The 26,236-nt window shown below is 35.6% G+C and overlaps 1 protein-coding gene across 1 annotated transcript in view; it reads right to left on the reverse strand.

Annotated features, from left to right (window-relative positions):
• SAMTOR (S-adenosylmethionine sensor upstream of mTORC1) overlaps window positions 1-25,946 on the reverse strand; it is an 85,944-nt gene extending 59,998 nt beyond the window's left edge. The window contains exons 1-2 of the mRNA XM_067746774.1: window positions 25,703-25,946; window positions 10,762-10,903 (exon numbers count right to left, since the gene is read on the reverse strand). Coding sequence (XP_067602875.1) covers window positions 10,762-10,903; window positions 25,703-25,862 — 302 coding nt within the window. The 5' untranslated portion in view covers window positions 25,863-25,946. The remainder of the gene's footprint in view (window positions 1-10,761; window positions 10,904-25,702) is intronic.
• Window positions 25,947-26,236: the final 290 nt, after the last annotated feature.

Consider the following 26,236-nt stretch of genomic DNA (forward strand, 5'->3'; position numbering starts at 1 on the left):
TCTGTAAAACTTTGACTTTACAAAATGTCCATGTCATAAAAGACCGAGAATTTTCCTAGATTAAAGAAGACCAAAGAGGGATAACAACTAAGTGCAATGATACACACTGAAGGATTCAGGAGCAAAAGTCTTGTGATCTCTGCAACTGACTTTCAAATGGTTCAATAGAGAGTGCAGGGAAAAGGCAAGGGGGGTGTGGCGGGGGGAGAAAAAGGGGAAACGATACAAAATGAGACTAAAATAGAGCAACATTTTGTTTTTCAAAACTGAAGGAAATAAAGTGTGAGTCAAGGATTTTATATCTAGCCAAGTTATGCACCTTGTAACAAAACTACAGAAATATAGCTTTTGGTAGGTAAGAACTCATAGAATGTCACAGTTGCAAGATTATTAAAGCATGAACTTCATCTATGAGATGACTGGGAAATGTTGAAGAAGAGGCTGGTAGAGAATAAAAAGCATTAAATGAATTAAAAAAGGATACTTTATCATGCTGAAGACCACAATTCCCAGTGAAGCCATGTACTATGTATCATAGCAGCCATCCTTACAAAGCAGAAACTCCATGAGATGCATGGAGAAACAGGCAAAACTAAAAACAGGGAACTTTAACACACCACTCTCAATCAAGTAAATGAACAATAAGTAAGGTTACAGAAGCCCTAAAGAGCATAATAAGGTTTATCTTATCACTGCATAACAAACTTCACTCTATTCTTTTTCAAGTGCACATGGAATATTCACAAAAATTACCATATACATGTATTAGGTCACAAATAAAACTACAGTAAGAGCCATAGGAAAAATAATAGACAAAATCATCCAATCTCAACGCAATAAGGCTAGAACTAATAACAAAATAAAACAAAAAATTCATTTCACCTGCAAATTTTTTTAAAAGTTAAATAACTCTGGAGTCAAAGTACTAATAAAAATCACAGAACTTCTAAAAAACAATAACAAAACCACCACAAGTCAGAATCTAAGAAATGCACTAAAATAGCGACCTGAGGAAAATTCAGACCTTTAATATTTATATCAATACAAATGAAAGAATCAAAATAAATAAAATAAATATCTAACTCAAAGGATTAGGGGAAAAAAGTAAAACAAAAAAAAGGGAGTAAGATATTAATGTTAGGAAAAAACAGAACCAACAAATAAATACATAAACTGGTTCTTTAATTTGTATAACTTTATACAAATAAAGCTGAAAACTTAGATGAAACATAATTTTTCTAGGTAAGTATATTAAATATAGGATATAGGAAAATTTATTAAACTTGACTCTTGATTACAGGTAGAATTAATAAACTGCAGTTAATTTTGCAATTAAATTGCAAAATTTAAACAAACCCAAAATTCATAGATGAAATAAGAGAAAGTTATCAAAGAGTTGCTTCACCAAAAAGCATCAGTATCCACTGAGGAATTCTACCAAGGCTTCAAAAATCAGATAACCCCTGTATTTATCAAGCTTTTAATTTTCTGTAACTTAGGATGTTCTGACATCTGGGAGGGCCTTACAGACCCAGGGAGAAACTGCCTCTCCAAGGCTAGCTAATTCCTAAAGATAATAAACAACTTACTTGGGAGCGCGCCTCTCAGAGTTGCAACTATGGGTTGCAACCCAACCATTTCCTTTATTTAACTCTCACACAAGTCCATGTTTCCCAAACCCTAAATTAACTCAGGTCCAGGTACCAGACAGTTAGGGACAGCTCGTATGTTCCAAAGCCCACCAAAATTATTCAAACTAGCCAGTCCTATACTGTTTACACTGCTTTGCCTTTCCCATGTAAACCCTATAAAGGATCAGGTCTATTTTTTCCCCTCACTCCTGCTTCTGCCTCCTGACCAAATGTGGTGCTTCCCTGTGTGACATGGCATACCCACTTCTCTCAGGGCATGTAAGTAATAAATTCTTTCAATGGCAATGACCTCTCCATGCCATCACTCAGTCACCTCTATAAATAAAACACACAAGTACAAATTAGGCAACGCCAAAACTGTTTAAACAGTTCCAGACCATATAAACAAAGGAAAATTTTCTAAAGTCATTTGTTATGGAGCAAATACAATGATAATCAGGTGTGAGAATGTCTACAAAAAATACAGAAATATAAAATACAAAATATAAAAATAAATATCAATGTAAAATATGAAATAAAATTTTAACAAACAGAATCAAATATGACCGAGTATGTATCTCAAGAATATGAGGATTATTCAATATAAAAAATCCTTCCATATAATTCACTATATTCACAAATCAAGGAGAAAACATTCATTTCCATAGATGCTGAAAGGACATTCAACAATATCCAACAGCTATTCCTAATAAAATCAATCAATCAATCAGGGCTTGGTGAATGCTTCCTAACAGTTAAATTGTATCTATATATCAGCCAAAAAAGCCAGCAACTTATATAATGGGGACATACCACACACATCACTGAATGAGTAAAACATAGCTAATGCAACAGACAAGAGAAAAATAATTAGTTAAATGAATTGGAGAGAAAGAAATAAAACTCTATGTATACATAGATATGATAATATACCTAGAGAATCCAAAAGAATCAATCACAAAGTAATACAAACAGTAAGAGAATTCAGTAAAACAGGATGTAAAACATACAAAAATCAAAAGCCTCCACATGTATACAAACAATAGCCTGTTAGGATATACAACGGAAGGAAAGATTTCATTTATAATAGCAACAAATGATAAAGTACCTAGGAATCAACATAATAAGAAATGTGCATAATCACTATACAGAAAACCTTAAAACACTACTGAAAATTCAAAAGTAGACTAGAACAAATGGAAGGATATATAACTTTTTCATGGATACAATGACTCAACATTATAAAAATTCCACTTTTTTCCAGTTATTAAAAAATTTAAGGTAATCCCAATAAAAATACAAACTTTAAAAAATTTAGTTATCAGCAATAAAAAGAAACGAAATTGAGCTATTTGTAATGAGGTGGATAGACCTAGAGTCTGTCATACAGAGTGAAGTAAGTCAGAAAGAGAAAGACAAATACCGTATGCTAACACATATATATGGAATTTAAGGAAAAAAATGTCATGAAGAACCTAGGGGTAAGACAGGAATAAAGACACAGATCTACTGGAGAATGGACTTGAGGATATGGGGAGGGGGAAGGGTGAGCTGTGACAGGGCGAGAGAGAGGCATGGACATATATACACTACCAAACGTAAGGTAGATAGCTAGTGGGAAGCAGCCGCATGGCACAGGGAAATCGGCTCGGTGCTTTGTGACCGCCTGGAGGGGTGCGATAGGGAGGGTGGGAGGGAGGGAGATGCAAGAGGGAAGAGATATGGGAACATATGTATATGTATAACTGATTCACTTTGTTATAAAGCAGAAACTAACACACCATTGTAAAGCAATTATACCCCAATAAAGATGTTAAAAAAAAAATTTAGTTAGACCAGTTGATTCTAAAGTACATATGGTGAAAAAAAAAACCAAGAATAACCAAGAAAATCCTGAGAGAGAAGAATGGTGGTGGGGAGGCGGAAGAATGATATAGAATAGCATGGATTAAATGATATAGACAAGGAATCATTACAGGAAGTCCTAAAACAGAACCAATTATGTGGGGAATCTTCGTATATCACGTAAGTATATGTCAAATCACTGTAGAAAAGGTAGACGTTTTCATAAATGATGTTGGAGAAATAAATAACTATTGGGGGGGTAGATCTATACTTTGCAACAAACACTGGAATGAATTCCAAAGAGGTCAGAGATCTAAATGTCAAAAAAAAAATGATTACCATAAAAGTACTACAAGAAAACATGAGTGAATTTCTAACAGGAATTCTTACAGTCTGGGAATCAGAAAAGCTTTTCTAAGACAACTGGAATCTTGAAGCAATAAAAGAAGAGACAGATATATCTGATTATGTGAAAACAAAAACCTTCTGCATGGCAAAACAAAAACCTGCATGGCAAAAGATACAAACTCAAAGAAAAAGGGCACATATCTCTAAATTATATACAGAGCTCTAAAAAAAAATCAAGAAAAAAGGGACCAAAAACCGTTAGGAAAAAAAGCATCAAAAACACAAACATATAATTCACAGAAAGAAAAGGCAAATATTTCCTAAGTATATGAAAACGTACTCAACATCATTCATATGAGACACGTAAATTAAAATCACATAGAGATATCAATTCCCATCTATCAGACTGGCAAAAATTCAACAGGTAGGCAACATACTCTGTTGGTAAGATTTTGGAGAAACAGGTATTGTCATTTTTGCTGGTGGAATTAAATGATATAACCTCTATGGAGGGTGATGTGGCAATATCCAACAAAATCACATATGCATTTACTCTTTTACTCTGCAATTCCACGTCTACAAAGATACAATGCCAAAAATACAAAATGAATATGCACAAGGTTATTCGTTACAGCACTATTTGTAACAGAAAAAGCTTGTATGTAACAACAAAATGAGGAAAACATCTATATACTTGTGGTGGTCAATTTATGTGTCAACTTGACTGGGCTACGGGGTGCCTAAATATCTGGTCAAATGTTCTGGGTATTTCTGTCAGGATATTTCTGGATGAGACTAACATTTAAATGGGTAGACTGAGTAAAGCAGATTGTCCTTCTTAATGAGGGTAGGCTGTATCCCATCACTTGAAGGTCTGCATAAAACAAAAAAGCTGACACTCCTCAGAGTACGAGAGATTCTTCTTGCCTGACTGCCTTTGAACTGGAACACTGAATTTTTCCTGCCTTGGACTCAAACTGAAACAGCAGCTCTTCCTGGGTCTCGAGCCTGCTGGCCTCAGGATAGGAATTATACCACTGGTTTGGAACTCCTGGGTCTCTGGCGTGTCAACTCATCCTGCAGATCTTGGGACTTGTCAGCCTTTACAAACACATGAGCCAATTCTCTGGAGAACCCTGATTAATACAATATCAAATAGAATGAACTCCATGACATAATATTAAGTAAAAATGAAATGTACAAAAGAGAGTATAAAACATGTACCACTTGAAGAGATAAGACAGGGTGGATACATGTATATACATTGTATGAATTTGCTTATTTCTTCAAAAAGGAGAAACAAGAAACAAATGAAGAAAATGGAAGGGAGCCTATTCTGAGTATACCTTTTTGTAAAGTTTTGACTTTTGAACCATGTAAATGCCTTATATTCCCCCAGATTAAAAGAAAATAAGAAAAAAGCCCATAAAACAAAGTGAAACTAACTGCATAGTAAATTGGTAATATAACCATACACAAAAGAATTGTTTCATGTAACTTTTACACACAGTATTCTGACCCTTAGTGAGATATGTTCTAAAGACGAAAGAACTAACTGCAAAGAAATCTTAAACTTCACTCAGTTTATTGTTAGAAGTAGAATTGGTACTGTAATTTTGAAACCATTTTATGTGAACTATAGAACAAAGCAAATATGTTGATGTTATTCCAAACTAAGTCCTTCAGAGTAACAGAAGAGATAATATAGAAATATAAAACAGAGAAGTTAGGCAAAAAACCTGTAATGTTACATTTGAATAGCAAATACCAATTATGAATTTAAGACTATATAATATTTCTGTTCAGTGAAAAAGTCTAGAAGAAAGGACACCGCAGAAGCATATCTAGTGCCCAGATCTTAATTTCTATTTCTCACTACAAGAAACTAAGGCTCCTTGATTGTAGGTCTTGACTGGGAAGGTAAAGCTTATCTTGTAGTAGATAGCAAGAAGTGCTCAAAGGTGCTGTCAGAACCAAGAAGCCAGCTTTGAAGAGGCTCCCACTGGCTAAATACAGATTAATTTGAACACAAACACACACTCAAACACAAATCAAAGACTGATGGAAAAAGTGAATCCAGGAGCCTGCAGTGATATTCCAAAAACAAACAGACAAAACCCACCAAAACCAAACCAACCAACCAAACAACAACAAAACCACAACTCACTTGTCACAATTGGAATTGACCATTACACCAACTCCTTACTCTGAAAATTGCTAATTAAACAGAAAGAATTACATGTATATGTTTACTTTTACCTAGCCTTTCCAGAAAACATGTAATCATTCCCTGTTCATAAGGGAAAGTTTTTATTTACAGAAGAATGACCGCTAATAAATGCAAGGAATGATACAATTAAAAAAATCATTTTACCACCCCAAATTTATTTAATAAATGGAGTAAACCTGTTAGTTGAAAGATTGTTGGGAGACAAGATTGATTCACAAGCCAAAAATGTCACTCTACGTATGACTTGCTAATTACAAAAGGAAAACATAAGTTTACAATGGAAGGATCTAGTAGTTACCACCTTAACCAAATGGCAAAATTTATCGTCTCTAACAGTGGAATAACCTGACAATAAGAACTTGCTAACGTGATGCAACGTGAAGTATGCAGTTTCACCTAATAAATATTTTGGCAAAAATCTGGGACCTGAATCAACACTTTAGACTCAATGTTCAGTTTACAAGAAATAAAGGAGACTGAGAAAGTAGTTAAATGGCACCATGATAAAACAATCAAATAAATCCAAAACAAAGACACAAAGCCAGTTTTGGATTAGGATACAGATAATCACAATAGACCCCTGGTTGTGCTATAACTAGGAAAAAAGAAAAAAACCTACACAATCTAAAAATAATGTATTAAAAAGAAATCAAGAGAACTGAGTACGCAAAGAGGTCTAATGGAAGGGACCACAGGCACTTTGTGCATTTGCTGAAAAGGAGCATGAGTGGTGAAGGATCAAGCCTTCCAAGGTAGAGGAATTTTGTTCGATTAAAGGAAAAGCAGCAGAGCTTTCAATGGCTGCTTAGAATGGAGTGACACACTGGAAACTTTAAGAAACCCAAATGCAGAGATTGTTCTCGCCATTCTCCTGCCTTCCCCCATAGGTCTTTTTTCAAGTAAGAAAAAGATAGGGGAGGGGGGAGCACTGGAGACTTGGAGTGGGACTAAAAAAGCAAAAAAATTCTCTGCACTCTTCCATGGGCTTAGGTCCCAGAGTCCTGCTACAGGTTGGTACCTGTAATATACACAGAACAAGACTCACTCTCAAGGCATTTGAAGCCAGATGTGAATTGAAACTATCTAAAGTGGTAATCAAGCTTCAACCCAGCCTAACTCCTGATAAGATCAAAGTGTTCAATCTCTTATCCCAGCTGCCTATCAGAGAAAAAACCATGCCCTCTCTGGGAAAATAATATTTACCCCAGTCTCTTCTAAACATAATGCCAGTATATATGGGTTGGCCAAAAAGTTCGTTCGGGTTTTTCTGTAAGCGGTTACGGAAAAACCCGAACAAACTTTTTTGGCCAACCCAGTGTACTTTTAAAATTACCAGACATACAAGGAAGCAGAAAAAAATGATCCATAACCAAAAGAAAAAAACAGCCAAAAGAAACAGAACCACAGATTAATTTTATGTTGGAATAAGCTGACAAGGACTTAAATAACTATTATAAATTTTTTTAATAGAGAAAAATATTAACTGAATAGATGAAAATATGGAGAACTTCAATAGAAAATGAAATCTTTAAAGAAGAGCCAAATTATTATAGAAAAATTAAGTAAAATGATATCTTGGAAACATCTCTTTTGGTAACTGATAGAAGGCCAAAAAGAAAAATCAGTAAGGATATACAGAATATTTGAACAATGCTACTAATCACCTCAAACCAACAATCACAAAATACAGAATGTGGTATATTTTACAAATCAACTGACATTTCTCTAAAAACAATGCAATGTTAGGGAAAACAAAAACAATAACCTAAAAAATTTAACCACCAAAGCACAAGCCTTGATTTAGGGGAAAAAAATTATAAAGCATGTTATGGGGACAATAACAAAAATCTGAATTTTATGAACTAGATATTTTAGGAAATTACTGTTAATTGTCTTAATGTGTTTATAGTATTGTGGTTATGTAGGAGATGGAGATGAAATGTCATGTCATCTGCAATTTACTTTCAAATGGTTCAGGAAATGGTGTGTTTATATGTTCCTTCCTCTGTGTGGAGAGTTAGAAAAGGTAAATTCTTTTATTAAACATACAACTATAACTTTATATTGTGTTTTGTTTCTAATTTAAATACTTCATATTACAAATAAAATTTTACTAATTTTTAGAAGGAAATCTTATGTATAATTCTTCAAGCTAAACAGTCAACAAAATCTCAGCAAGGTAATGTCAGTAAGACTTATTTCACATATCGAATTCCTCTAAAGTTTTAAGTATAACTACTGGAAGCAAACTTTTGTCAAACCCCTTTTAAAGCTGATTTTAGCTTTTCAGAGTGACACTGCTCTCTTAGAATTGTCAACAGGGAAAGGAAATACATATAACCCAAGTTAGAAATACAGATAACTCATTTCAAAATTCAATATTGCTTTGAAGCCTTTTTTCCCCAACCTAGTTTTAAGTTTAAAGTAAAGACACTATAAAACTTCTCTTGGGATTACTTTCCATAGTAACATCTTTTTACCATATTTTGCCACTGTTATTTTTCAGCAGTTTGACCTAAATTCTTATTAATGTTCTTTTTCAGCAGTTTGACCTAAAAATAACCTCTTTCAGAACACATGTAAATACAAAAACTACTGATAAAAACACAAATCTGAGGAAGAAGAAAGAAGAGCGAAGTGTGAGGCATATTCATTATTCAAGTGGAAGGTACAAGCAAATGCTCCTATGAGAATACCACATATCAAAGTGGTATTTGAAATAAAGTCTGAGAGCTTGCCTGATGTATTGGAATACTAATTTAAAAGCAGTGCTGCTAAGAGCAAAGAATGTTGGTCTTAAATAGCGATGGTACTGACTTCCTGATTGGATTACATTATTACTTTGTGTCACAAGGGAAATATTTGGCTCAGTAGTATGCCTCAATTTGCGTTTCTTAGCTTGAAGGAGAAATGTATACTCCGTAGAACAGTCACATTTATAACCATTTTTTCTCTAGAAAAAGAAAAAAAAAAACCCAAACATTTTAATCCCAAGCATCTCATTTCTTATTATTCTGGCTCCTTCCTTTAGTTCCTCAACTCCACAATTCTTTGGCTCCACAATCCATTGATAATACCAATCTTTTCACTGTTCCTCACCTACCTCACATTTTCAGCTCACTTCTTACATATCATCATAATCACCACCATGTATACATCACCATCTCCCCTGCTCCTCTCTTAAGTCATTATACTCATTTGAGCATTAATCCTACCACACTGTCTGTCCATTCACTCCTTCTCCAAGAAAACTGTTTCACTATAACTTTGTGCCTTGATTACTGTAGCAGCTTCCTAACTGGTTTCCTCACTAACATCCTTGCCTTTTCTATAGTCTATCTTAACACTACAATTAGTTCTTAAAAATCCTTGACACATTTCAAAAGATTAGTAAGATCCTGTAACTTTTTCTTCTTAAAACATTTAATGACTTCGCATCTCATGCAGAATAAAGGCCAATGTCTTCACAATGGTCCACAAGATCCTACAAAATCTAGCTGTTTGTTATCTTATTTTCTATCACTCTCCCCTTATTCTGTTCTAGCCAAACAGGTCTCCTTGCTGTTTCTGAAACATGCCAGCAAGCTCCTGTCTCAAGGCCTCTGGACTTGTTAAGGCTTGCTCTCTTACTTCCTTCATGTCTTTTACACATCACTTTAGTGAGGCCTTCTCTGTCTACCCTCTTTAAAATTGTTTTATTTCTCCTTGCTTTATTTTTCTCACAGCACTTACCATTATCTGACCTAGTGTATATTTAACTTATGTATTGTTTCTTGCTTCTAACCCTCACTAGCATGTAAGTTCAATGAGAGCAAGGATTTTATCTGTTTGGTTGAGTGCTATACTCACAGTGCCTATGATGTGACTGGTACACAGAAGACAATCACTTAAAGTTATTTATTAAATGAATAAATAAAAGAATGAAGTAAAATACATATTTTTCTCTGGATTATTTATTGAATAAATGAAATAGGCACTATTATATAACTTTTAAATGAAATCAAAACAGAAACTTTGAATAAAAGATAATTGAAATGAAATATAAACCTAAAGTTACCATAAACTTATTGTCCAAGCAGAAAGATAATGTTTTGTTTTCTGGGAATTGATTTTTAAATTCAGTCAATATACAAATTCATTCTTATTATTTTACCACTTGAGAGAAATGATCAGCAGTATTCCATTTTCTGATGTTTTTAAAATTAGAAGCTCTGCTATGAGAAAACAAACATTATCCAAAGTCAATATAAGTGCTGGAATACCCTGAATCACATATAAAAATTCAGGATTTGGAAACTTTTAAGATGTTTTCAGCTTTAAAGAATGGAAAGTATTCATTTTTACTTGAATCCAAATATAATTATCTAAAGAACTTTCTATACTATAACTTATTAATGATGAGTCAAGTGCTAAATCACATATTTTAAATGTACCAATGCTTAATTAAACAAATGTATTTAAAGTTATACACTTAAAAAGTTGAAACAAAGAAATTTAAGTTATATCAAAGAAAAACATTTTGATTAAAAAAAGGTGAATGAAATAAACATAGAGAAAGTGAGGCAATGGGAAGAAGCTATTTAAAAGACATCATCTGTTTTAAAACATTTCTCTTTTGGTACAATGAATCATATACGGCATTACTTAGACTTAAGAATTTAAATAATACATTAGAAACCAAAACTGTTAGTTCATAAAAACACTCACCTACAACACCATTCAATACGACCTTCGCCCTCACAAGTTTTTGCCCAATGATTATCTGCCAAATTTTTCATTGCAACAGCATATTCACAAAGTGTTTCCTCATCCTCACAATGTTCTCGCCAGATCTTATCAAAATCTCCCACTAAAAACAAGGAAAAAATTGAATTAAGTTGACTTAAAATACATCAGGCTCCTAAAAGCTTCAGTATAATCTACAATTATTTAAAGACGAATAAAAGCAAACTCATGAAGTAAAATTCTGTGAAGTTTAAACTTCATAATTTTCGAAGTTCCTTTATGCAAATTGGATCCATCATTTTAACCATGATGATTTGATAACCAAATAAATTTTACCATTTTAAACAGATGGATTTGTGAAGCTGAATAAAACTAATAAATACAAGTAGACATACACAAGTTATCAATTTATAAACCAAAAACATCCTGGTAGGGGACAAGTATGGCTGGGCATTCAAACATTAATTGTCCTGCTACCATTGGGCAATACGACCTTGCAGCAACAGAGAAGCCACTTAATCCTTCTTCTTGTCTGTTATTTTCTTGGATCTCTACAAATTTATCAGTTTTCTATATTAAAAGGGGTTGATAAGTGAGATGGCAACGTAAATTAGCATGCAAATTAAATGGTTGTGTATTGATACACTTGGACTTGCTGTAGGCATACTACACTTAAAAAATTATAATCCTAGTGCAAAAACGTTGCTAGAGAAATTACCTTGGAAAACTCTCCAAAGTTTTGAGTCTTTATAAGATGAATAAAAATTATAAGCTGACTACATTATCTGGCCACAGCATTACTTCCAGCTACTACCTTTTTTCTTTTTTAATTAGATCAGTCATCATATTTAATTTGAAAAATCAATGTGAGTTCTGATAAAGAAAGGTATGAATATGCCACAGTCAAATAAATAACGTTTACATAATTGTAAAGGTAAAAGAGTAAAAAAAATTATCAAGTTGGCTTCAATCAATGTTCTTAGACATAATCTAGGTTCTCTTGCCACATGTTCAAATATAGGCAATTGTTTAGCGACAGAATAAACTTAAAAACATAAATACAACAACCAAATTTGGGGATGATAATTATATTCAAGTTCTTTCCCCAGGTGAGACAATTAGATTCCAGTATTTAAGAGTTGGTTTTTTTTTTTAACAGAAAAGGAATTATAATAGTTCAAATTTAACAACACTTATCTATTCAAAATTTGAAAAACTTTACTGGTTATTTTAAGCACTTAGCCCAGCACATACTGAGCTGAAAACCAAACTATTAGCCTTCTAGTTTGACCAATACCAGAAAGAGCAATAAGGGTACAAATATGCCCTCACACTCACATTGCTCAGTTAAGATGAATATGTATCAGTCTCAGCCTTGGTCTGAATATTGACTTTAAACCCCAAAAGAATGAAAAGCTTTCTCTTTTTTCATGGTTATGTTCTTATACAATAATATTTTCATTAATCACTATTATTTGTGTAGTGACAGGGCTCTCAATTTGTTATACAGCAGGTTGGCAATAACTGTCCACTGAAAACAAGCAGGCAAACAACTTTTTCTACATTCTCAAAGAAAAACCCCTCAGTTTTAGTAACATCTTTCAGATGTAGTTATTTATCAAGTATCTAAGTAGGACTACAGGAAGTAAAGTCTTTGAAACAAATACTTTGATTAATGATACCTTAATAAACCTATGATGTTCATAAGACTATTCCTGACTTTACTCATCAGACTTGATGTCAAATGATTCATTAAGGTACAGTATTATTTTAAAGGTGCTTTATCTTTTTTTGAGATGGATATCGTCAACTCTAAAAGGCCCTTTGTTTGAATATGTAAGTTTCACTGTCTTATGTAATGTACATACTATAAATAAATACATAAATTTACTACATTTTCTGGTAATAGAAGTCATTCAAACAAAAGTTTTAAGATCAAATACGTTCGGGAAAAGCTATGTTTAACATACTTAAACAGATTTCCTTTTTTTAAGACTTCTTAGTTTAGATTCTACAGAAGGTACAACTTAAGACAAGGACCTGGGTTCAAGTAGTCTATTTAGGAGGGAACCCTATGAAACAGGAGTGAGGGAGTGGGGAGAACAAGTTAAGGGAGGAGAAAATGCTAATACAAGGGTGCATTACTGAGGCTGCTGCTGTGGGCAGCACAGAAGCATACAGAAAGCCTCTGGAATTGTATACCTAAAGGATGGGAGGCTGGAGCATTTATCTATCAGTTACTATCCCCCATTAACTGAGGGTTGTTAACAACCTGTACCTCTAAGTCTACACTTAGGCACTGAAAAAGGGGATTCCCTCAGTGGGCTCCATCAGTGTTGGAAAAAGGTGAAAAATAGAAAAGAAAGCAACACACATTTAAAATGGGACTCCGTCGGGGTCAAGTGCCTCTGAGCTCACAGTGTTTGTCCACCACACCCAAGGACCAATGGTATGCTGTGAGCCGCCAAAGGCATCTACTATAAATTCTCAGAGTCCTTACTATAACATCGTATACTGTGAAACTCAATATACCCTAGAATTATTCTACTAGTTATGAGATACAAAGACGAGTTTATATATATGTGGAAACCTATTGCCCTTCAGCTTTTTAGATGACCTCTAGTTTCTCACACTCAAAATTCTCTTTAAATACTTCAATTTTTTATGTAGTTTTAAGGCTTACTATCTGCTCTACTAAAGTTTTGAGGAAGGATTCACATTTTGTCTGTAAGCCTATCAAACTGATTGTAAACTTCTATTTAATGTTTTCACTAACATTTAAGAGTCTCCAGACTCTCTAAATATGCTGATACTGAGATTAACGTGATTAATAAAGTCAGTACACTTAATATATAATTGAAACTAATGCAATTGTACATACTTTTCATTCCTTCAACAGATTTGCTGGGAAAATACTCTAGGTCAAACACTATAGAGAATAATAAAGCTAACGAGCAAGCACTGGCATCAAAGGAAGGGGAGAAGATGTATTAAAATGTGGTATCTGCTCTAATAGAGATATGAACCTGACATATTCACTATGGTCCATGTAAGCCATTCTGGACCCAGAACTTTTAAATCATGTATTTATTCAACAAAAAGTATCAAACCCCAACTACTAGGTATACACTATGTTATATGTCTGGTGGTTACAAAGTTGAACAAAAAATATAGTTAGCCTTCAGAAATTCCACTTTCCAGAATACCCTTGAAAGGTTATTTTTAAAATAAATAAATTTATTGAAAACAGAATGGGAAAATTCAGTATTTTTTCATAATAGCCCATTATTTGTTTTTACAGTATTCAAAATAGTGCTATTTACCTTTTAATCACTGTATTTTCAAAATAATTTATGATTTGGGTTCCAGAAGTCAAAAAAAGTTAAAGTTCACCAGTGCCCAGTATACAAATTCAAAACTCTGCTGCTAACTTGGTCAAACTGCATATGCAAAAAAATATGTTAAAACTCAATTCTGAGGATTTTTTGGTTGTTGTTATCTTTTAGTTATTACGTCAACCAATATTTAAAAGACTGTCTTATTTAAAAGGAAATACTTATTCATTATCGAAAGGTAAATTAAGAACTAAGAACTTCCTGAGGTCTGCATCAAAGATCTACTCAACAGAACAAGAAATGCTTAAGTATTAAAATTCAATCAATCAGAGGTCTCAATGAATTAATAATTAGCTTTATAATGATTTTTATATATTGGTATTTGTGATGACTCAAAATCATTGTGATTAATAATCTATTTCCTTACTTATTTCTTACAGGCATCCTATAAAAATATGAATGTATCTTAGTTAAAAAGAGAGACAGAGAGAGAGAAAAGGGGGGAGGGGCGAAGTGAAGAGAAGGAAATGGAGAGGAGAGGAAAATCTCTAATTAATGCATACATTCGAATTTGCCCTAACACAGAGAAGTCTGGGCAATTAAAAAATTATATTTAGAAAGCACAATTAAATATATATATGTCCTGCAGCCTAACCTGAAATTAATAGTTAATAAACATTTTATAGTCAGACTAAAATAATAAATCTAGAGAAGGAATCAGTATTCATTTGTTCAAATACATCATTTTAAGATCAACTTAAAGCTCTGCCAGGTCTTAAAGATAAAGTCACCTGATTCTCATAAAATTCTAGAATGAAGTTCACATTAACATGACTTCTATTCATTATATTCTCTTTACATTTAAATTTTTAAAAACACTAATTAAAAAATTAATTAATAATTCAAAACACAAGTGATGCCAACTTAAAGTTACCAAACCAAATTCAGTATGGAAATCGGATGAACCAAATTATTCTGAAGCTTGGTCCTACTGTCAGGAATAATACCATAATTATTGACTAAACTCACCTTCACAAACATATGCAACAACTAAAGAATAAATATAAGTTACTTCCTATGAAAAGACAATAACTAGGAAAAAATAGCACATTCATTAGTTGATTAAAAAGACAAAGTTCTATGGAATCTAAGAAGGAAAAAAAAAACCAAGCAAGCTCATAGATACAGAGAACAGACTGGTAGTTGCCAAAGGCAGAGGGTAGGGGAGTGGGCAAAATAGGTGAAGGGGGTCAAAAGGTACAAACTTCCAGTTATAAAATAAGTATGTCATAGAGCTGTTAAAAAAAAAAGTTCCATTTTTAAGAATTTTGTGATTAGTTTAAGATATTATTACTTTGACTGCAGGTGTCTTTGTAAGAACCAAGTATAATAAGTTAAGGAGTTATTTATTGTTGCTCAAGAACAGCTGTATTACAGGTCCAAACTCAGGTGAACCAATGGAATCTCTAAACTGTCTCTTTAGAATGGATACTCTTTAGAATGGATACTATTCTTCCTTTTTGAATTAACCTCTCTCATGCCTTCAAAACATAACTGAATTCCCATGTTCTTCAAGAGGATTTACCTGCCTCCCATTTGATCATCTTACAATTCCCCCCATATGCAGTTGCCATCCTTATAGTACTCTGTCACTTGTTTATATAAAGAGTTTTCTATTAAAACCAGGTGTGATTTTTCCCATTAGAAAGTATAAATTGAAAGGCAAAGACTACTTTTGATTTATAACTTATATAAGCTATAGAAGTTAATCATGGTACCCCATTAATGGGGGAGAAAATATTTAAATTTTCACCGTGCTCAAAAATTATAAGAAGGGCTTCTCTGGTGGCGCAGTGGTTGAGAGTCCACCTGCCGATGCAGGGAACACGGGTTCGTGCCCCGGTCCGGGAGGATCCCACATGCCGCGGAGCAGCTGGGCCTGTGAGCCATGGCCGCTGAGCCTGTGCGTCTGGAGCCTGTGCTCCGCAACGGGAGAGGCCACAACAGTGGGAGGCCCGCGTACGGCAAACAAAAAAAAAAAATTATAAGAAACACCAAAAATTACAAATTAAATAGTTGCTAGAGTAAAATTCAAATTACAGTTCATAACTGTCAATAGATAATAGTGATGAATAAGCAGTAAAATTTGAATACTTCAAACAGTGTTCTCAAATTATTAGTTATGAGATGTTTAGGAAACCAATAGGTTCAAAGTCAATTTTCTGGAGAATCTCTCCACTGTTTTAAGCTAACTTATCATTTTTTTTCACTTCACATTATTGTCAAAAAAAAAAAAAAAAAACAACCAAACTTGCAAGTGGAAACACAATCACATCTATTAAATTCTTTGATTATAGTACATGGGTCTTTTTGGAAAATCTATAAGGTTAAGAAGAAATTATTGGTAACACATTACATAGATAAAAAATTACTTATAAATGAATAAAATGAATAAGAGGTGCTAAGGTTCATGCATTTTTTCATGCTGGGACCATTTGATGTTTAGAAGTACATTAGAAATAATATTATTTTTTCAATAACTCTATTCTAATTCTCAGTATAAAAAGACAGAATATAAAGCACAGAAGGTAAGACATTTAGCAAGTGTAAATCTGAGGCCAATTTAAGATAAGAATAGCATGTCATTCTTGTCAGTTTAGCCTTGTGAGTCACAATACCAAAGATTAACATTGCACTATTGTGGTCCTTAAGTGGCGTACAATGCAATGGAGAAGCTATCACATGATTCCATGTATATAAAATTCTAAAATATGAAAACAAATCTACAGGGACAAGAGATCAGTGGGACCAAGAGTAGAGTGAGAGAATGACTGCAAAGGAGCACGAGGAAATTTGGGGGGCAACAGAAATGTTCTGTGTCTTGATTGTGCTAAAAGAATATAGGGTGTATACATCTGTCAAACCCAGTGAATTATATACTTTAACTGTGTGTAGTTTATTGTATATAAATTGTACCTCAATAAATTTCATTTTAAAATATGACGTGCTGTGAACACAGCAAAAGTTACAAAATAAAAACTGTATTTCATTAAATTTGAGGGTCATCAAATACTCTGAAAACAAAAACAAGGAGTTACCTTGAGTATCACAAACAAGTCTTAAACTTTTAGAAATTCAGAAAATTTTCACTTTTACTTAGGTATATTACCAAATAGATGACCAGATTACCAAATTCAAGTTCAAAGAACATTTAAAGGTCATTTTCTCTAATATGAAGTAAGCAGAGAAACTCATGACCAAGTGGAAACAAGTTCAGCAGCCATTCCAAGACATTAAAACAAAGTGATCAGGACAAGATTGTCTCACGAACATAGTTAAACCACACACAGACCAGCTTTCTCAGTATTCTTGAGCATCTGATATAGTGACACACATAGAGGTGGGACAAAAACATCCAAGATGTTTGGTGTTGAAGCAGCTCCTGAGAATCAAACAAACGAACCACCTGAAAACCTGCATCTTACACCTAACGTGTTGCGACTAGTCATTTCTCTGATAAGGGGAAAAACTCAGTATTCTAATGTGCTAAAAAGGTTGGACCTTTCACATAAAAAGTTAGAAATACAAAAAGCAAATGGGTCAAGAAAAAAAAGAAAAGAAAAAACACTACAGCAATCCTAGTACTGAAGAAGAAAGACACTATAGAATAGTCTAGATACAAATTCCAGAAACAATTCAATCTTCAATGCCCTTAATGCATCCAGGTGGTAGCTACAGATACACCTTTAATTTTTAAAATTATGTATTTAACACAAGTAATGCTTCCTATGTGCCAGATACTGTTTTAAGTACTTTACAAATATTAATTCATTTAATTCTAATACCAACCCATTGAGGCAGATATTTTACTTTACAGATAAGGAAATTGAAGTATAGAGAGATTAAGTAACTTTCTCAAGGGTACACATCAAACCTGGCAGTCAAGTGCCTAAGTCCATGCTCATAACCGCTATACCACCTTGCCTCTCTTTATGAGTTTTTAATTTATAAACTTTCATGGATATGAACAAAGCTTTGCACTAAAGCAAAGTACACTGACTCTACTAGCCACAAACAAATGGTCTTTTGTCAGTCAAACGCAGTTATTTTCTCTCTGCAACTGCATTATTTGTTAGATTTCTGGCAGTGATTTCAACTCTGGCTGCACACTGGAATCCCCTAGAAGTTTCATTTAATTGGTCTGAGGTGGGAACTGGTCATTTATTTCACTGCTCCCCAAATGAATCCACTGTGCAGCCATGGCTTAAAGCCATGGGTCTATGGCAAGACTGTAAACTCAAAAGTCTGGTGAAATAATACACAGAGCAATTGAGACCTGGGGTAAACTGAAGAGTCAAAAATTTAATTAAAAAACAAAACACTGCATAGATTAAAGTTCACATTTATAAACACAGTTTGGCCCATGGTGCATCTTCTGTGCATGGAGCACTCTCTTACTATAAACATATTTATGATAAAAAAGTTAATTGAAATGTAAAACTTTGAACACATCCTGTACAAGAGATGGAAAAAATCAAGAAGTTAGAAATAATGGCATCAGTATCTGTTATTCCCCTGTGAAACAACTTTACCGAAATGTGTACCACCACACAGATCTCTTGTTTAGTGTAAGCAAAGGACTTATGGAGAAACTTCTGGGACTTAAATTTTTATATAAATGGGAATAGGAATTTCTATATAAGTAGAGCAATTTCTGTATAAATGAGAATAGGGGATACTCAGATGTCCCTCTAAAGGCATGGGGTTCTAAAATAACCCTTGCAATGAGCATCAATATACCTACACTTAAAGCACAATAAATTAGTACAGTTTAGATCAGTGCTTCTCAGATGTTTGGATTTTACAACAAGTACAAATTTCACCTCCAAAATTTAGGCAATTGATATTGGGGTTGCAAAATTTTGTGTGTGAAATTAGAGGATATAATATATATACACATACACAAAATTATCACCTTCTTATACCAACACACACAGAGACACATTATACCACACACTATATCCTTATTAGTTCTCATTTTCTGAGAACAAAAATTTTTTTAATCTATATTTGCCACTATTTACAGTTTTTTTAATAAAAAAATGGAATGATACTAATAATGATAATTTGGACCATTTTCAAAAGGTTAAATTAATCTAATATACTCACTTTAAAAGATATGACAATAAATTCATTACAAAAAATTTGTATCCAAAGTTAAAATTTTAAAGTTATGAATACAAAAAGATTAGACTCAAACTATAAGGAAATATGTATATCAGCTTCTTTCTTTTGTGTGTGTGTGCCTTAAATCTACAAGGCAAGGTGCTAGGTACTAGGGATACAAAGATAAAAGGCAGAGTCCTACTCAAGTAACTAAATTCAGTGAGAAAGACAAGTGAACTGATAAGTGATAACTATGATAAAAGCAAGGCAATTGTGCCATGGGAGCATACGGTAGAATGGGCAGTACTTACGTAAAACTGGACACTACTGGTATCTTCCAAGGATCTGTCCTCAGTTATACATTACCATCACTCCATTGGGTCATTCATCTGCCCTCAAAGCTACAACTTCAAGAGAGAGCTTCCAATCCTTCACTTCCAAGGGATACATTCCAAACTAAATCATTACCACTATCCCTATGACAAGCCAACCTGCCTGTCTACTCCTTTCTCCCTGCTCCCACCTCAACACAGACATTTCCAAACTGGATGGAAATGGCTATTTATATTTTTCCAGGCAAGAAATCTTGGCATCATCAATGACTCTTTTCCCCTTTACCTTCATTAAAACTGCTCACTTTGACTTCGACTTATGTTTGACTATTTGACTTACCTTTCTCTATTTTCATGATCACTACTGTTATTTATGCTATTATTCACCTTTAAAAAATAGATTAGTTTAAGAGTCTCCTAGCTGATCTGCTTTCTTCTAGATTCCTTCCTACTCCAATCTAGAGTACTTTAGCTAGGTGTTCCTCAACCCTTTTGTCCACTGTATAATCTACGGAGCTTTTAAATAATACAGATGCCTGTGTTCCACAAAGTTCCAGAGATGATACTGATGTGGAATCAAGGCTAATATCCACTGCATTTGTTGTTATATTTTTTCCCACAAAACAATCAAAGGATCTATACCAATACTTTTTAGTTTTACCGTACCTTTTTAAATACAAAAAATTCCTAAAAAGATACAAAGATGACTAGAAATCAAATAGTTAATATACTATGTGTACCTCACTGAGCTGACTGTTTATCAATGTTCCCTTTATCTTTTAGTGTTACTAATTATTAAACTCTTTTCATTTTTGTTCCCCCTGCTAGAATGGCAGTTCAAACTCTCCTAGGGCCAAGTTAACAAGCATTTCTGTGGACACTTTTCACCTTATTTTGTTGATTGAGCAAAGATTCTACCAAAAAACCCAGCATTTTCAGATTCTATATCAGAATCAGAAAAGACCATGTAAAGAAAAAAGAGTAAAACTTCACTTGATAAAAAAGTAAAAAAGAGCTTCCCTGGTGGCGCAGTGGTTGAGAGTCCGCCTGCCGATGCAGGGGACGCGGGTTCGTGCCCCAGCTGCGGAGCGGCTGAGTCCGTGAGCCATGGCCGCTGGGCCTGCGCGTCCAAAGCCTGTGCTCCGCAGTGGGAGAGGCCACAACAGTGAGAGGCTCGCGTACCGCAAGAAAAAAAAAAGTAAAACAAGGAGAACCTGTGAAAAGTGCCTTGGGGTCATCGAGTTGGTCAGTATTTTGAAAGTTTTGAAAGCCACCAAAGGAAAAAAAAATTAGAAAATTTCAGTTAAAAACACATAGTCTGGGCTTCCCTGGTGGCACAGTGGTTGAGAGTCCGCCTGCGGATGCAGGGGACACGGCTTCGTGCCCCGGTCCGGGAAGATCCCACATGCCGCGGCGCGGCTGGGCCCGTGAGCCATGGCCGCTGAGCCTGCGCGTCCGGAGCCTGTGCTCCGCAACGGGAGAGGCCACAACAGTGAGAGGCCCGCGTACCGCAAAAAAAAAAAAAAAAAAAAAACCCACATAGTCTGTTATCCTAATTTTAAAAACAATTTCAAAACTTTGTTTCAGGAAAAACTCTGACGATACATTTATTCTTTCATTTTTAGACCTTTTGGTTTTAGTTTAAAATTATTTCTAATTCAAATGTTTTTTTCCTTCCCCCCTACAATTCTCATTTTAGATGTATGCTAAAGAAAACTCAATCACAAATGTATTTTTCAGCTTATCCTAAACTGCTATTCTAGCTCACCCTTTGTCTCAAACAAGGAAGAATAATTTCAATAATCAATAAGAAGTAAACATCTAAACTAGGCTATTTAGTAGTTGACTCTTAAAATGCTGCTCACAGCTGTTAACCTTTGTAACAATGTTTTCCAGACTTAGTCTACAGAACCAACCTACTCTGTGTTCTCCTTTTCTGTTTCAGTATCAGTAATCTGTCTTACGTACTCTAACCACTTTTATAATATTATCATTGCTACTAATAAGATTGATTTTTTTTAATGTAGAAAAGTATAATAAAGATCTCCCATTAAACCATGACTTTGAGAATATCACTGTTAACAGGGTAACGTGCATTTTTATTTTTGTCTGATTGATAACCTACACGGGTATATGTGACAAGCTTGTTTAACCTGTTTTGGCATACAGAATAAGTAAATTCAGAGACTTAATTAAGTTGATGAAAATTGCTAAAGTAAAGACATTCACAAGATAAGTTAAAAAATCAAAACTAAGGAATGGGGATCATACTTTTATTCCTAACAGCTGTAGCCTTTACATTTTCTTGTAGTTTTTACACGGATACTTTCAATTTAAAAAGAGATGCCAAACATAATAACAATCATTACAGGAATAAGATTATGTGACTAGGATTATGGAAAAAATCATACAAAGTCAACTGAAAATACACACGGCTCTACTTCAGTTCTCAATTGGATATGTACTTATCAGGCAGATTTGATTAAACAATGACTCCCTGTTCCAAACTCCCTGTTTGGAAAGAAAAACTAGCTGTTTCTTATTTAAAAGCTGTCTCCAATCCTATGATATATTTTAAAATATTTTTGGCTTATATCAAGGCCATTATTTTGAAAATTCTGTATAGCAAAGAAAGAAAACACCTACATCTGCAAGCATATTTCCATTTATATAAACTCAGTCTAAAAGACTGTCCCTTATCTATAAATGGCTGACACCAGAAACACCCCTTCTCATCACCATTGCTAAACATTTCCCTACCATTTCCTTTTGGTAACTACTTCAGTTATCAGCACTGCCTGGAACACTGACGTTTATCTCCAGTTCTCACTTTACTCTTATACAAATAGAGAAAGGATCTCTAAGTGGTGACACAGGACAGGCAGTAAAATGGAGCAGAGAGGGGAAAAGTGGTAAAAGAGTACATTAAACTTACCTGCTAGTCTTTACAATCCTATCCACTACCCCCTACCCCAAGCCTGCTCACTGCCACAACAAGCATCAGTTTGGACAAATGGACTGGGAAGGATGGAGAAAAACCTTTTTCTGCCACATCAGAAAAATCTTATTTTCAATCTTATTCCTGCTTCATGTTCAATTCCACTACCAGAGATAAGGAAAGGGAAAACTATATTATCCAACCCTACACTCATTATCCAGGTCTCACTCCTGTCTTTACTATCCAGTGAATGTTTTGCCTCCTTCTTTATTCTACCCCAACTTATTTCCTTCTTTGCCAAAACTCCTTAAGAAACCCACATCTCACATAGCCCTAACTCAGCGAACCATACCTATCCCATGGATTGCCCCATCCCTGTCAGTTTACATCCTCTTACCCAACACAAATTCTAGGGCTACGTCCTGCTTCCCATTTTCCCTACCACTCCAACATTTGGAGACACCATTAGGCTTTGAATTGGAAAGAAAAACACATTATTCCCATAAAATACGTTCTGTGCTAATGATAAACTATCCAAACTTCAAGCAAGTTATTTTACTATTTTTAGGATTCAGCTCACTCATGTGTAAAAAGGAAGTAGTTTAGATTACCAGTCCAAAATCTGGCTGACCAATTTCCAAGCACCACTGATAGGGATTCTGAAACTGTACATCTGAGGTGGAATGGAGTAATTTTCTAAAAGGCACCCATATAAGTCTATTGTTTATCCATGTTTGGGAATCACTGATAAATGCTAAAGTTCCTTCTAGTTTAACATTCCAAGATTCTAAGCTGGAATTTTCACTGCATTTTCTGATAGGAATATTGTTATAAAAGGAGTAAAGTTTCCATAGTTATTGGTGTTACAGTGCAGGCATGTTACTGATCAAACAGGCCTTTGTAACCTGACCTAGAACCTAAGCACCATTTATATTATTATTTTATAACCAGAGATGACTTTGCAAATGATATGATAATGATACTAAGATCTCAAAGGAAAGCACTAAAAATTACTTCTTTGGTATTATTATGTGCATAATCAGACTTTTTCACAGATGGCCTTTTCATGGATTTTTGTCAAATCACAACTAAGATTTGACCTACAGGTCAGAAATAAAGGTAGAAAGGGCAGACTCTTTAGGATCTTTTACTTTGCTAATTCACTGATGGGGCTTTGTATATCATTAGAGTAAAGCCTAGAGAAGTCTAGATCACTGGTGGAATTCAGGGCATTAAAACGCCTAAAGAACAGTCTCATTCATGTTTACAAACTGCCAGGACTTTACCTGCCCTAAAGCACACTAGATCATTCACTTATGTACTACATGTATCTGTTCTAGCTCTCGTAACTTCCAAATACTAATTCTCATTATAAACAAGTGTTCCCTTGGTTAATATTCAGGCTTAAAGACATGTTTCAACATGTGAGAACTAAGAAAATATAAACAGCTCTTGAACGCATGATGACACATTAGTAGTATATTAAGTGGAATATATTCATTTATGAATAAGTTAATAATGAATAATAATTATAAAAAGGTAAAAATGGAAACTGAATTATATGCTACCCATTTTTCTTTAAAAAGATGTACTTGCTTAAGTTTATGCAAAATAGCATGATAAATTAAAGTGTGTCCGTTTTATTTGCTCATTTCTCCAAACAACACAAGAACCTACACTGAATGCCATTATGTAAGTGCACTCTCTGAATATCAAGAATGATGCAACGATTGCTATGGTAACTACTCATTTTATTGAATAAATTGTGGGTTGGGGTTTAAAGCATTCTTTTAAAAAACAAATTTTAACATCTCAGTATGCCCGATAAGTCTCTTTCTATTGCTACCTATTAAACAATAACTATAGGCTAGCTTTGAGGAGGACTATTTAAGCAGCTATTAAAAAACTGAGGCTTGAGTTGCCAAGGGGAAAAAACTCTTAAAGTTTGAAAAATGAAACACATCACCTACACTCAAGAGAACAAAAGACACTTAGTTTTTATCTTCCAGAGTAATTGAAAAGTGTTTGTAACTCGAAAGTAACATGATCTTACCTATCTGTTCCTTCACTGTCATAATTTTGCTTCTAATCCTAACTTAACTAAGTATAAGACTGCCGACTTTTGTTTGCAATTAAGCTAAAGACAGAAGAAAGTTATCCCTCGTTTTGATCTTTAGAAGAAATGTCTCCTGAGCGCATGAAAAAACTGATAATTTTCACTGTTAGTTTCTTATAAAATAGCTCTGTAAAAAAGCCTATATTTTAAAATACCAAGGATAACTGTAGATCCCAACTATAAACCTTCCTCAGGCCCAAGCAAAAGCTACTATGGCTTCTTCCTTTGCTCAGGACCTTCCATAAGAGGGGTTCCCAGCGACGGCCGGCTTCACCAGGGTCTGTATCCTTAGGCGGCTTGGTAGTTACGGATTAGTCAAATCTAAACAGTATTTTGAGAACCTGCCCCAGATCTCTTCCTCTCCCGCCTAAATAAACCCTAAGATGCAGCATTTGAAGAATGGGGGGGGGGGGAAGCAAGGATGGAACCCCTCCCCCTTTTAACAAGGTGAAGTCTAGTCAGCTCTAAGGCCTGCTGACTTCGCAGCCCTGGAAGCCAATGCGAGGAGGCTCCGGCCCAGGCTAAAGCCGCAGGAATTAGGTACTAGGAAGGGGGTCTGACGGGGCAGCAAATCAAACAGGCTCATCAGGCGCGAGGCAGCGAAGGGTAACTCGGGCTTCTTTCAGTTCGTCTTTCTCGAATGGATTCTACCTGCCTTCGTGTTTTAGCTTCATATCTCTCGCAGCGAGCGACCTCCGCCTCCTGTGAGAGGATTTACGTGCTTGTGTGTGTGGTGACAACAATCTCAGCACCCCGGCTGGGGACAGGGGATGGGGGAGGTGGGCACTCGGCTCCTCCACAGGCCTGGAACTCTCCTGAAGGGCCCTCGAAGAAAAGGGGGCGGGAGGAGCACGCCTGACGCCGACCGAGTACTCGACCGAGAAGGGGGCGTCCGGACCTGAGAGAGCGGCCCTAGCAGGGGCTGACGTGCAGCTCCTTCAGGTTGTAATGGTGGCCCCTTGGGGGGAGGGGAGCGGTTGACAAGGGGCTGGGGGCGACGAGGCCTCCCCTTCCCCCCGCTCAGCTCGCTGTTTACCTTCCCGGTACTTCTTGCGGAGCCGCCGGTGGACGCTCTTTACCACCCCGGAGAGCTTCTCCTGCTCCAGCTTCCGCTCCTGCTCCCTGGGCGGCGGAATGCTCGGGGGCCTGGCCCCGTGCCCGCGAGCAGCGCTTCGGCCGCCGGCCCCCGGCTCCATATCGCTGCCGCCGCCGCCGCCCCTCGGGCCCCCGCAGCCGCCCGCCTGACGGAGGAGGTGGGGAAGGAGGAGGCAGCAGCGGAGGCAGCAGCGGGAGGAGACAGAGAACCTGGAGCGACGGCCTAGGAGGTGGCCACTTACCCAAACGCACAAGCTGATTGGTGGACTCTGGAGGGCTGGGCGGAAACGGAAAAGGCCAACGGCCAATGGACGGAGAGCGCCAGGGACGCACCCGCTTGTTTGGGAAGGCGAGCAGCTGAAGGAGGCGGAGTTAGCAGGCTGGAGTTGCCGAGGCGGTAGGAGCGCCAGACCCGACTGCTCCTCTCCTCTCCCCGCCGCTCCGGGGATCCTGTGCGCAGGCGCTGTGGTGAGGC

Source organism: Pseudorca crassidens, chromosome 8 (assembly GCF_039906515.1).
Source record: "Pseudorca crassidens isolate mPseCra1 chromosome 8, mPseCra1.hap1, whole genome shotgun sequence".
Taxonomy (NCBI): Eukaryota; Metazoa; Chordata; class Mammalia; order Artiodactyla; family Delphinidae; genus Pseudorca; species Pseudorca crassidens.